Genomic DNA, 13,322 nt, shown 5'->3' with positions numbered 1-13,322 from the left:
TTGGCGTATGCACATATTTTTGTAGCTGGATTTTTTTGTGCCTGTGCACATTTACTTTTTTGTCCGTATGTCGTGCTTAAGTGTGATTTCTACTCACGGCCTTGTACATGAGGCGTCAGGTTCTTAAAACATTAAGGCAGTTTTTTCTTTGCATGAAATAATATGGTTTAATTATTCTAGCTTCCCTAGCCCCATGGAGAGTGAAGGGTGTGGTAATAGTTTTGTTTTATGCAAATTTTTCATCTGCATACAGCTACATTTTTCAGAACCAATGCTGCCTCTTTGTTACAAGACCTTTAGTTTGTTTATAAATAGATAAATCATACCCAGTTTTATATTTTTGTCTTTATTAATAATCTTCCAAAATTATGAACTGATCCTTTGTCTTCTGTCAAAACTTTGTTTATTAGCCAGTGTTGGTGTATGGCATAGTAGTCCTCCAAATATATATTTCTAATTTAGATCTAGAGGTCTTTTGAGGGATTCAGCTATGGTTTTTAGTTGTTTTCCATAATTTGGTAAGTCTCGGCGCTAGGGCTAAGAAGAAATTTAAGGTATACGTTAAACACCATTAGTTCTAATTGACTTTTTCAGTACTGGACTCTCTAAGGTTAATGCTTACAGCTAGGCACACAGTGACAACAGTCTCACAGTTGAGTTTAAAGTTTGATTGTCATTAATAAGCACCTTTTTTTTTTCTTTTTGGTCACAGGTGCTGGGGATCAAAATGTGTTTACTGCCCTTTACCAAACACTTGCACGGGAGCTTCCACGGGAGCCGATGGAGTGGAGGAGGTGAGCAACTACACAAACTATTTCTGTCAGATAAATGAAACAAACCTCTCCTTAGTAAATTTCTATTTTGCCAGTAGATACTTTAATTCCATGAAGAATTCTGAAGCATGAAGACTTATTCCACATTTGGAGTTTGTTAAATTATTAATGAAGAAAATGTTGTAAACTTAACTAAATTAAGCAAGGATGTTTGTTTATTTTCAGTCTATTCAACCATAAATAAATACATCCTAGGTAGATGGCTGGCAGGTAACATGGTGACATGGCTGTTAGAGCTGTTGCCTCACAGTTTCATGAAACTGGGTTTGTATCCCAGAGAGATAGATATTCTGTATTGAGCATGAATATTTTCCTTGTGTCTTTGTGTGTGTTTTCTTTTTGTCTTGAGTTAGTGAGCTTGTTCCTTCCACAGCCCTTGTCTGACTGGTAACTTTTAAACTACCCTTTTGAAAGTCTGGCCATGTACAGGCAGTCACCAGGTTACATACAAGATAGGGACTGTAGGTTTGTTAAGTTGAATTTGTATGTAAGTCGGAACAGGTACATTATTTTAATAAATGCTATTGTTGACTGACTGTAACCAAGTGCTCTGCCAATGAATGATGAAGTTTCACCTCTCTCTGACCTTTTGATTATTTCTACAGTATTTTATTTTCCATGGTGATGGTTTTTCTCTTCTTTACTGTATCACCAGCACAGATTTGTGTTTCAGAGACATTGTTTAAGGGTGAAGACAGAAGGTTAGGATGAGCTCTTCTGCACAGCACTGTACACGCTACCACAGCAGGAATGCTCCCCTCGTCGGCACATCTGGTGTACTGAACGAGAGACAACTTCCTGCTATGTATGTAACAGAACAAGCAGGCTTGCTATTAAGAATGAATGGGGGCAGGAGGGGCGGTTCACCACCAGCCCACCTTACAGTCACCTCCACTTGCATACAGTATGCTGCCTGCAGCTTTAGCCCACCAAGAGTGAACAGGGTGCGGTCAAAGGCGGGTAGTGAATCGCCCACCACTGCCCCTATTCAACAGGCAGCACCCCGATGCACACTACAATGCTTCCCCCACTGCCCCATTTACCCAAAATGGCCTCCATTCAGCCACAACCGGGTCACCGCTTGCAGCATCACCAGCCTCCCACCGAGAACAAACGGGGGAGCCGTTTGAGGAACACTCCAAGGCTGCGGGCAGTGAAACTCCCCCCTCTGCTCCATCCAGCCTCCACCCAGTCAGGTGCAATAGCTGCGGTGGCGTGGTTGGCAGGCAGCAAACAGCCCCCCTTCGCCCCATCAAGCCTCCATCCTGCACACGAGCTCCAGCCATGCACCTAGCTGCCCACTTAGAATGAATGGGGTGTAGCTCCCACCCCTCCATTCATCAACCAGAGCCGTCTGAGGAACACTACACTGTGTGAGCAGTGAAACCACCCCCTCCAGCCACCACTTGCATCCTCCCCAGGCTGGAGATGACAGAGCGGCAGTTACTGAGGAGCCTGCGTCGCGTCATCCAGACAGATGAGGGAGCAGCTGCGGCCCCATTCGTATGTCAGATGTGCGTTATTCAGGGATCACCTGTACTGTATATCATCAAACCATGTGAAAAACTGCTGCTTCGTCCAGTGTTGTTTTCTGCCTTGAGCCCAGTTATTCCACAATTAGCTTCCATCTTATTTTATACTGTGTAGCCCTGGAACAAGGCTAGCAAATTCTTTCTTGACTTGCTATACATTGTTGCCATCTATTTATCTTCTCATATGGAGTCTAAAACAGTAGAATAGGTCATTGATAGGGCCTCATGAGTATAGTTTACTGTTTAAACATAATCCTTCTTGATTTACCATATATGCTCGTGGGTTAGTTCTCCCACAGATAAGTCGGAACTTGATTTTACCATATAATTTCTGGTATTTTATAATGTCAGTTGTGTAAGCCGAATGTGTAAAACTTGCGCCATTGGTCCAAGAATTTATGATATGCTAACACCCACCTGAGAGAGTAACCATGGAGCACACTGTCTTTTTTCTATGTATTGTGCCTACATGACCACACGGTTATACGCAAACTATTCCGAAGCAACATTTGCACTGTTTTGTGTTTTTTGTCTCTAAAGAAAATATGAAGTTGGTTTTAAATTAAACTTCTTTGAAGTAGGAAAAGAAATTGGTAATTGCGCTGCTGCAACCAAATTCGATGTGTCTGAGAAACTCATGCGAGATATGAGGAGGCAAGAAAAAAAATATTTAAGTGTCGCATTTTTGAACGGGTGTGTAAGTCGGGGTCTGATTTTATGATAGATTTTTCGGGTTTCAAGATCCTACTTGTACATGAGTATATATGGTAAATTCTGCACAGCATGGTGTGTAACTCCATATCCTATTTTTTCCTTCTGTACACTCTCTAAGGGTGTCCAGCTATAAATTAACTAGGACTCTTGTACCTTTTTAAACGGCATATATTTAGCCCTAAAAGTCCTTTTTGTATTATAAATCTATATTTTTGTATTCTACCCTGAATATGTGCAATGCCAAAATTCAATTTCTATTTTGGAACAATAGTTTGGTAAAAATGACAAGTTAAAAGAGCAGAGGTCATGGAAACACATTTCCACAAATAACAGATTAGCTAATTTAAAATTTCCATGACGTGGATAATTTTGTTTTCTCATTTTGGAGTCAGCAGAACCACAATAAGATATTGCAAGAACACCAAAACATATTCCAACAATAAACTAGATAAAATCCTTCTACACAATCTAGATGACATTAATTTTATGTTTATGGTCAAATCAGTAAGAACCACTGTGCTTGCGCCCAGTCCTTGGGCTTTCTGGAAATGGTAAGGTCTTTCTGTGTTGATGGCCAGTTTAAGCTGTGTAACTATTTGGCTATGATTTTATAGATGTCAGTATAATTTATTTGCAATTTTACTTTCGGTAGGTGATTTAACAGCCTATTGAAAACAATCATCCAAACATTTTCTAATTTGTTTATCCAGTACATGGTCAAGGGTATAAATGCACAGTTGCAATGTTATAAAAATAAGGTGAGTTTACATAAAAAAATATTATTTTCTATAAATCGGAAGGTACTCTGGCCAGGGTAACTTAATGAACTTTCTAGGGAGACTTCTAACAATTGCCGGAATCAGAAGGTATTTAGTGTGTACCGCAAGTGTCATCTAGTTGGGTATATTGCTTATACCTTTGAAGATATAAATATTAAATTGATGTTTTGAAAACATCAATCGCCTTCTTTACTTGAAATGGCTTAACAGCACAGCTGGCTATTCCCAAACTTCCCTAGTGGTCTGCTGACACATTATCAAGAAAAGAAAAACTTTATGGTGGTCTTCACGCTTCTGTGTTTAGCTGCGTTATTTCCACAACTTTGTTTAAAGCCGATCATGAAAACGAAAAACTCTTGACCCACAGCTCTTAGTTGGGGGTCTTTAAGTCAAAAAGTCACTTCAGTGTGTGTTTAGATTTCCTGTTTATGTATGCACTGATAATTCCAGAAGTAGCTGTTTAACAATAGTTCTGCAAAAAATTATTTATTTTGCACATTTTGTGCAAGAGACTGGATAACAGATGAGGATAATGTGACACAAGTAATGTGAGATTTATATTTTTGGTTTTCCAATGAATGTTTGTCTTATCTTTTGCCGTTTTACGGCAGTGGTCAGTATTGACTTATGTTGTATTAAAATCTTCTTTCTGTTTGTTCTGCATGAAAACAAAATATTTTTTTTTCTTGGCCGTCATTACAAAGTAGACGAGGTAAGTAACATAAAAATATATTTTTGCATGGATTGTTCCTTTTAAGTGTCAATCAGAAGAGGATCAAATGCAGAATGATACTTTTAGATTACTGAATATGTGCTGAAGTAGCTCAGTGAGATTAAAAAAAAATGTTTCAAACTGTTTTGTCAAAGACTGTGGCTTTTCATTTTATTAATGACAATAGAAAACTATTTAAAATTATCAAAAAGGTAATTGTGGAAGTGATGTCCAAAAAAAAAAAAAAGGTCTACAAAATATTGCATTATTGCAGAGAGTGTCAGGAGTAACCTTGTCCTTTTGGCTGCTCCCGTTAGGGTTGGCCACAGCGGGTCATCTTTTTCCATATCTTCCTGTCCTCTGCATCTTGCTCTCCTCTCATCCTCTCTCACCACATCCATAAACCGTCTCTTGGGCCTTCCTCTTTTCCTTTGGCCTGTTAGCTCTATCCTTAACATCCTTTTCCCAATATACCCTGCATCTCTCCTCTGCACATGTCCAACCAATGCAATCTTGCCTCTCTGATTTTGTATCCCAACCGTCCAGCCTGAGCTGACCCTCTAATGTATTCATTTCTAATCCTATCCATCCTTATCACACCCAGTGCAAATCTTAGCATCTTTAACTCTGCCACCTCCAGCTCTGTCTCCAGTTTTCTTATCAGTGCCAGCGTCTCCAACCCATATAACATAGCTGGTCTCACTGCTGTCCTGTAGACCTTACCTTTCACTCTTGCTGATAACCGACTGTCACAAATTATTCCTGACACTCTTCTCCACCCATTCCACCCTGCCTTCACTCTTTTTTTCCTCTCTTCCACAGTCTCTGTTACTCTGTACTGTTGATCCCAAATATATAAACTCATCCACCTTTGCCAACTCTATTCCCTGCATCCTCACCATTCCAATGATCTCCCTCTCATTTACACACATGCATTCTGACTTATTCCTACTGACCTTCATTCCTCTCCTCTCTAGAGCATATCTCCACCTTTCAAGGGTCTCCTCAACCTGCTCCCTACTTTCACTACAGATCACAGTGTCATTCGCAAACCTCATAGTTCATGGGGATTCCAGTCTAATCTAATTTGTCAACCTGTCCATCACCATTGCAAGTAAGAAAGGGCTCAGAGCTGATATCTGATGTACTACCACCTCCACGTTGAATGCATCCAACACTTCCTTCCACAGACCTTACCACTGTCACACTTCCCTCATACACATCCTGTACAGCTCTACATACTTCTCTGCCACTCCCGACTTCCTCATATAAATCCTCTTTAGACACCTTGTCATATGCTTTCTAGAGGTCCACAAAGGCAATGCAACTCCTCCTGTCCTTCTCTATATTTCTTCATCAACACCCTAAAAACAAACATTGCAACCTTGGTGCACTTTTCTGACATTTAACCATACTGCTGCTCACTAATCATCACCTCCCATCTTAACCTAGCTTCCACGACTCTTTCCCATAACTTCATGGTGTGGCTCATCAGTTTTATTCTCATGTAGTTACTATAGCTCTGCACATTCCCCTTATTCTTAAAAATCTGTACCAGCACACTTCTCCACTTCTTAGGCATCCTCTCACTTTCCAAGATTCCGTTAAAACAATCTGGTTAAAAACTCCACTGCCATCACTCCTAAACACCTCCATGCTTCCACAGGTATGTCATCTGGACCAACTGCCTTTCCATTCTTCATCCTCTTCTAGCTATCCTCACTTCCTCCTTGCTAATCTGTTACACTTCGTGATTCACTATCTCCACATCATCCAACCGTCTCTCTCTCTCTCTCTCTCTCATTCTATTCATTCATCAGCCTCTCAAAGTACTCATTCCATCTACTCAACACACCCTCCTCGCTTGTGAGTATGTTTCCATCTTTATCCTTTATCACCCTAGCCTGCTGCACATCTTTCTCAGGTTGGTCCCCCTGTTTAACCAATCGGTGTAATACAAGTCCTTTTCTCCCTCCTTAGTGTCCAACCTCTTGTACAACTGATCATATGCCTTTTCTTTAGCCTTCTCCACCTCTCTCTTCATCTTGCCCCTTATCTCCTTGCACTCTTGTCTACTTTCTGCATCTCTCTGACTATCCCACTTCTTCTTCGCCATCCTCTTCGTCTATATACTCTTCTGTACTTCCCCATTTCACCACCAGGTTTATTTTTCCTCCTTCCTCTGTCAAAATGTCACACCAAGTACCCTTCTTGTTGTCACTCTTACTACTTCTGCTGTAGTTACTCAGCTGTCTGATAACTCTTCATTGCCACCCAGTGCCTGTCTTACCTCCTCCCTAAACTCAACCTTGCAGTTTTCCTTTTTCAATTTCCTCCATTTGATCCTTAGCTCTGCCCTCACTCTCCTCCTCTTTTCGATCTCCATAATCCTACAGACCACCATCCTATGTTGCCTAAGTACATTTTCCCCTGCCACTACTTTGCAGTCTTCAGTCTCCTTCAGATTGACTTTTCTGCATAGGATATATTCTACTTGTGTACATCTTCCTCCACTCTTGTACATCACCCATGTTCCTCCCTCTTCTTAAAATGTGTATTCACCACAGCTATGCCCATTCTTTTCACAAAATCCACTCTCGCCTGACCTTCATTCCTCTCCTTGATACCATACCTACCCTTCACCTCCTCATCTCCTCTGTTCCTTCACCAACATGTTGTGGTGTTATGGGTCCACAGCTCGTTGAGCAAAGGCCATTTTAAATAAATAATCACTGCACCTGAGGCGGCTTGGTGAGGGGGGCGTTGTTGTAGCGAGCCGCGGGTCAGTTGGCGATGTGGGCGTTTCTCACCGAGTGCACAGGTGAGGAACTGCCCACATCCGTGATTGCTCCCGTGGCTAATGCTACAGCTGTGATGGCCCCTTGCGTTATAAAAAAAGAAGCGCGAGTCGGTTTTGGAGAGAGATCAGAAAGAGGAAAAGAAGACGGAGGTTGTAGGAAGCGAGTGAGGAAGCAGGCAGTGCATGAGAGACAGACACGCGGAGCGTGTGGTGAGCGCGCGATCGAGCGCTCAAGGGCAGCTGCGAGGAAGCTGGGTGTTAGGCCGTCACCCAGGTATTTGAATTGACGTTGCTCCCGCTGAGCGAACAGGTAGCGGGAGTGATTAGGTGAAAGCGACGAGCCGCAGAAGGCCGCGGAAAGGCAGCGGTAGTCGGGAGGGTTGGTGGTGGAGTCCCCAGCGTGGCGACCTGGCCGTTGGTGGACATCAAGTCTCGGGGACTGGGATGAGAGCCAGACCGAAGCCAGGGATCGGGAGGTCTCCAGTCTCGTGTGTGAGAGAAGAGGGCAGCTGCAGAGAGCGTCTCACCTGCTGCAAAGCCCAATTGGGAGAAGCAGGTGAGACGCTAACATAGAAACACCGGACTTGTTGGTTTTTTTAAAGGCTGCTTCCTAAAGAAGATTTTACCTCTGGCTTTAAAGGATTGTGTTTTTTTCTAGTGTTTTAACCTCCACGTTTTCATTTTAAGGATTATTTATTTATTTGAACTTAAGAAGCACTGCATTTTATGGACACTTTGTTTTTGATTGTTTTTAATAAAAGCACTGTTTCACTTTTTAACCATCCACTTGCTCAGATGCTCAATTATTGCCTTCACTGACTAGCTCACTCGGTTTCATTATCGATGGTGTTGGGTTCAAGGGTTCCCAAAAAGCAATGGGAGCATGGAGCCAGAACCTGCATCGTCACACGTCCATTGAAATCCATTCCAATCACCACTCTCTGTCCCTTGGGTACACTGTCCATCACTTCATCCAACTCACTCCAGAAATCTTTCTCATCCATCACACACCCAACTTGTGCAGCATATACACTAACAAAATTCATCATCACACCTCCAATTTACAGCTTCATAATCCTCACTGTCTGACACTCTTTTTCACCTTCAAAAGACTCTTGACATACTGTTCCTTTAGAATAACCCCCACCCTATTTCTCCTCCCATCCACACCATGATAGAATAATTTGAATCCACCTCCGATCCACCTGGCCTTAGTTCCCTTCCATTTAGTCTCTTGTACGCACAATATATCAACCTTCCTTCTCCCATTCACATTGGCTAACTCAATGCCCTTACCAGTTATACTGTCATCATTCAAAGTTTCTATCCTCAGTTACACTCTCTCTTTACCTTCCTCCTCTCCTCCTGCCTCTGGACATGTCTACCCCCCCCTTTTTTCTCCTTAGGCCTACAGTAGCCCAATTCAGTAGGCAGATGTGTAGGTGTCAGAGACTACCATCTGTGGAAAACTTCAATGAACTGAAATACAAAAACCACACTGCAAGATGCAAACCACTAGTTAGCCACAGAAACAGGATGACCAGATTACAGTTTGTATAAAGTACTTAAAAGAGCCCGCAGAATTCTTGAAAAAGGTCTTGTAGACAGATGAGGTAAAGATGAAACTGTATCAGAGTGATGGCAAGAGTATGAGTATGGAAATAAAAAGGAACTGAGCAAGGTCCAAAGCATACCATCTCAAAACTAACCGCATATTGCTTATTAGTGTAATGCATCTGATTGTAATTAACTTGCAACAATATAATGGTCCAGGGAATAGCCATAGTATTCCAAATAACATAACTGCTTTAGCGTTGTTACTCTTACTACACCTATTTTTTCTTCTTTCAGCTGCTCCCATTAAGGGTTGCCACAGCGGATCATCTTTTTCCATATTACTCTCACTGTACCACTCAGAGTATTTATATCACTTTATTTGAGTGGGGAATCACAGCAGCAGCTGATCAGAAAGAGAATTATCGGTATACAGCATCAAGCACACGCTGCCTCAGCCACGGCAATACGCTTCAGAGACTTTCCTGTACGGACCTCGTGGTTCAGAAACAGTTTCATCCCAAGAACTATAAAACGCACTCAAATCAGTCCATCAAGTGCTCCTTGTAGAACTGTTTGTAGTTATTAGTACAATCACCTCACTGTAAACTTGTACAGCTATAATATTGCACAACCTGTGCCACTTTATAAAGCGCGTACTTACATATGATGACGATATCATTTTTAAGATGAAATGCAGCAAAATATGTTGATTATATTATACAGATAAAACTTTTAACTTCATTTAAATAATCTGTATTGTTGTGAGGACACGGTTCTGCAGCACTAGCTAGTTCACGGAGTGATCCTACCTTGTGCTGTATTCTTTCTGGGGCTGTCACTACACTGGAAGGATAGATGGATAGAATAATTAAACATGTACTGCAAAGATATTTCATGTTCCTTAAAAGTTTTCAAGAATCGTTGTAAGCTTACAGATGGCTTAACGTCTGTTACAGAGTTGATTGTGTGGCGATTGGGTATTTGGAGAAAGAAAAGTAAGCACAGGAATTGGAGGTTAGTACGTTTGAAAGAGACAGTACTGCTACAATAATTTCATCGATGGTCGCGCACAATCTCGCACTGTGTTCCCCTGTTTAATAACATGCTTTAACTCCTATCATCATGAAAAAGATATTGCGTATACATCTCAGTATTTTAATTATTCAGAGAACTGTAATATCAAGAATGTAATGGATTCTGTGCTCTGTCGGAGAAAGAGAAAGCGGAAGCACGTAGTGATTCTCACACACAGAGCAAAAGATCAAATACAAAACAAAGCATTAAATGCGCTACTTTAATTACGATGTGATTTGAGAAACAGGTTAATTAAACAATTTTAAGATGAAGTTTATGATGTTCTACTTTAATGACAAAATAAACTACATAATTAAAGTGGAAATTTCGAGATTGAAGTTGACATTTTGTGCTTTTTTCCTACTGTGTGCCTTTTTTTTTCTCTGTACCCTAACAAGCTTTCATATGACACTAAGATGGTGGGCTACAACTCGCCTTTTCACAGTCCACAGTTCACACTGTCCCAAACACTATAGTATTCTGAAATGGGGGATCATGAAGAAAAAGTGTTGTAATTTGTACATGGTGTGACTGAAATGCTTGCAAATACCATTGAATTAAACTCTGCAATGTGCACCTTTAATCACATCTGAATTGTTTAATTTAAATAAATTACATTCCTTAAATGAGCAAGATGATTTTTTTAATCCAGCTCTGTTGACTCAAGTTGATTCAAATTGAAAGAGTTTGTGGCATAACAACACATCCTGTCCACTTGCAGAGGAGCTGCTGGAAAGTTGGCTTGTATTTTTTAAAAGAAACCATTTCTGCTGCAGTTCAGATTATAAATGCGCAGACCGTATAGCTCAGTAAAATCCTGGTTTTAATGTTAAAAAGGTTTGAATATATGCATGTCTTAACTAAAATGGTTCTGGGCACTGTAAAAGTTCTCAAGTTGGTGCAGACAGGCTTTTAAATATCCAACTGCCCATGCGTCTTCAGGAAAAAACTCTTTGGAAGAGCCACATGTCAGTTATACTAAATGCTACATTTGAAGTGTTGTGTGATGTAAAGGTATTGCCTAGTACTGTGCTGCTCGAATGCCCCATTTTCACTACAAAAAGACTTAATCTGTGATCGGTAAATAAAGCCGTGTTTTCCCCCCAAGCATCTGCTTTTCTAAGCTTTAAAGTAATTTAGTTGTAATGCTCCTTTACCAAAGGTGTTATGAAGCTGTGAACTTCCTGTAGAGCAGTAAGGCAGACTTTACCGAAGAATAAGCCTACATAATTTCGTTTTGTTATTAAAAATTGAACAGGTAACACTTGTAGTCTGTAGTTAATTAAAAGAATACTTAAGGTTAACACACAAGACTTCTCCAAATCTGGTTATGCAGGAGCTTAGTATAAATATTTTTTAAACAGAGAAAGAAAAAACAGAATCGGTATCAGAATTGGCTGATACAGTAACATGACATTGGAGATCGGTCTCGTCCCTAAAATAAAAAAACAAACCTGATCACAGCATCTCTTGTTTAATCCCATTTCTTCTGCCCTTCTCCTATTTCTGAAACAACATGTTTTAGCAGATGTTCTAAATTAACATATTTGTATTTTGAATAGAACCCTTTGCACAGTATTTTGATGGATTAATAATTCACAAATATGTGGTAACCTGCTGATTGAGATATCTGGTAGATTGCTTTTGAAAAAGTGAAAAATTGCATACAAACATAATTTATTTATATCGCACCTTTCCCATGCTCAAACACACTTAACATCAAGATTTTAAAATGAACAGGCGGATCTATGTGCACATTTTTAGCCATGCTCTTTGCTATTTTAGAAATAATAAAAGTTTAAATGTGATGATAGCAATAACAACAGATATAAAATATAATAATTAAACTTGTTGTGTAGTCATTGCCCCTTCAGAACAAAGTCGGCTGAGGAAAAATGAACTATTGCTGAAAACATTTCCTTAATCATTTAATGCTTCGTGGTTGCCAAAGTACAGAATATTGTTATATTTGGTCTTCTCGTCAGGCACATGTGATAGAAGGATTTAGATTTTTCTGTGATGAATCATTATATTTTTTATAGGGCAGTTTTTAAAAAGACCTGTTAGAAAAGGACATCCATGTCCAGGTTGTTTTGAAAGCAAGTACAATGTTTTTGTCAATTTAAATTTTTTGTGATTGGGAAAAAAAACATCATGATATTTAAAATAATAAAAGCTGCAACAGCAATGTCACCAAGAAATGTACACCATATTATAGAATGGTTGATGCACTTAAAAGTAACTTGTACTCTTACATAGTGTTTCTACTCTAACTACTGTTTGCACTATGAATTAGAAAACATAAATTAAGAAATTCTGGACTAAACGGTTTATTTGACTGTAGTAGCGTGGTCACATGAACATTGCTTGCAGCCACTGTTTCAGAGTAGGAAATGGAGTAGCTCCCAGTGCTTAGAAGACTTGCATAAGTCAGTGCTTACAGTTAGAGTTCTGTTTCTTGTTCAAGGTGGCAACCTTTGGATTTAGGAAGAAACAGATATGCCATACTCTGGTGCATTCCCCATAAGCATAGCAGAGTGTGACCAGCAATAAAAAGAAAAAAAAATTGTATGAAGTGTTTCTTTGAACAACTTGGTTATACATGTATGCAGATGCTTTTGGAAAACTGATGAATTTGTATATTCCTGGAAAAAAGATTTTTTTTATGATTCCTTTTAAATGTACCCACCTGTTAGTCTTTTCAGTTGTATGTTAGATCATTTAGTTTTGTTTTCAAACATTGTGAACCTTTGTCTCCTTGGTAAAGACGTTTAATTGATAACTAGCCGATGCCCACTGTAGCATATGGTGGTGTAAGAATAGGAATGGAAAATGGTGAGAAAGGAATTCAGAAATCAAGAAGAAAGAAATACTTCTTGAAAGACACAGTTGTGAATAGGTGTTTTGCTGGAGACGATTTGTGTCAAGAAATAACCCACTGATAGGAACAGGCAGTTGCCGGATCCCGGAATACAGATGACGACGTACAAAAACCCATCGACAAAGAAGATACTGTCGTTCATTTTATAACAAAGGCTTAGGAAACAACCGTTGCAGTATAACGAAAATAGCAAGGTGCGAAACCAATGCCAGTGGTCGAGAGAGTACCTTCCTGTTTTAGGCTACAGAAAAGACTCACAGGCGCACATGGCCGAAGTGAAAGGTCACGCGGTCAGGCTAGAGATAGGGTAGTGACATGACACCAATGGGGTCATGATAGACGAGCGGGGAATGCGGTAGTCCGAAGGAGGAATAGGAATCGAGAAAAGCGGTGTCGGGGTGTATGGGAGGCCGCAGGCAACGTGGGGAAGAGTTTGGTAG

General features: G+C 40.2%; 1 protein-coding gene across 2 annotated transcripts in view; it reads left to right on the top strand.

The window, feature by feature from the left end:
- trappc10 (trafficking protein particle complex subunit 10) overlaps positions 1-13,322 on the top strand; it is a 108,853-nt gene that overhangs the window by 30,439 nt on the left and 65,092 nt on the right. For both annotated transcript variants that reach the window (XM_039744030.1, XM_039744031.1), the window contains one exon: positions 713-794. In XM_039744030.1, coding sequence (XP_039599964.1) covers positions 713-794 — 82 coding nt within the window. The remainder of the gene's footprint in view (positions 1-712; positions 795-13,322) is intronic.

This window comes from Polypterus senegalus, chromosome 2, assembly GCF_016835505.1.
Source record: "Polypterus senegalus isolate Bchr_013 chromosome 2, ASM1683550v1, whole genome shotgun sequence".
In the NCBI taxonomy this organism is placed as follows: Eukaryota; Metazoa; Chordata; class Cladistia; order Polypteriformes; family Polypteridae; genus Polypterus; species Polypterus senegalus.
Note: the sequence above shows the minus strand (reverse complement) of the source record. Positions and strands in the feature narration are given on the sequence as shown.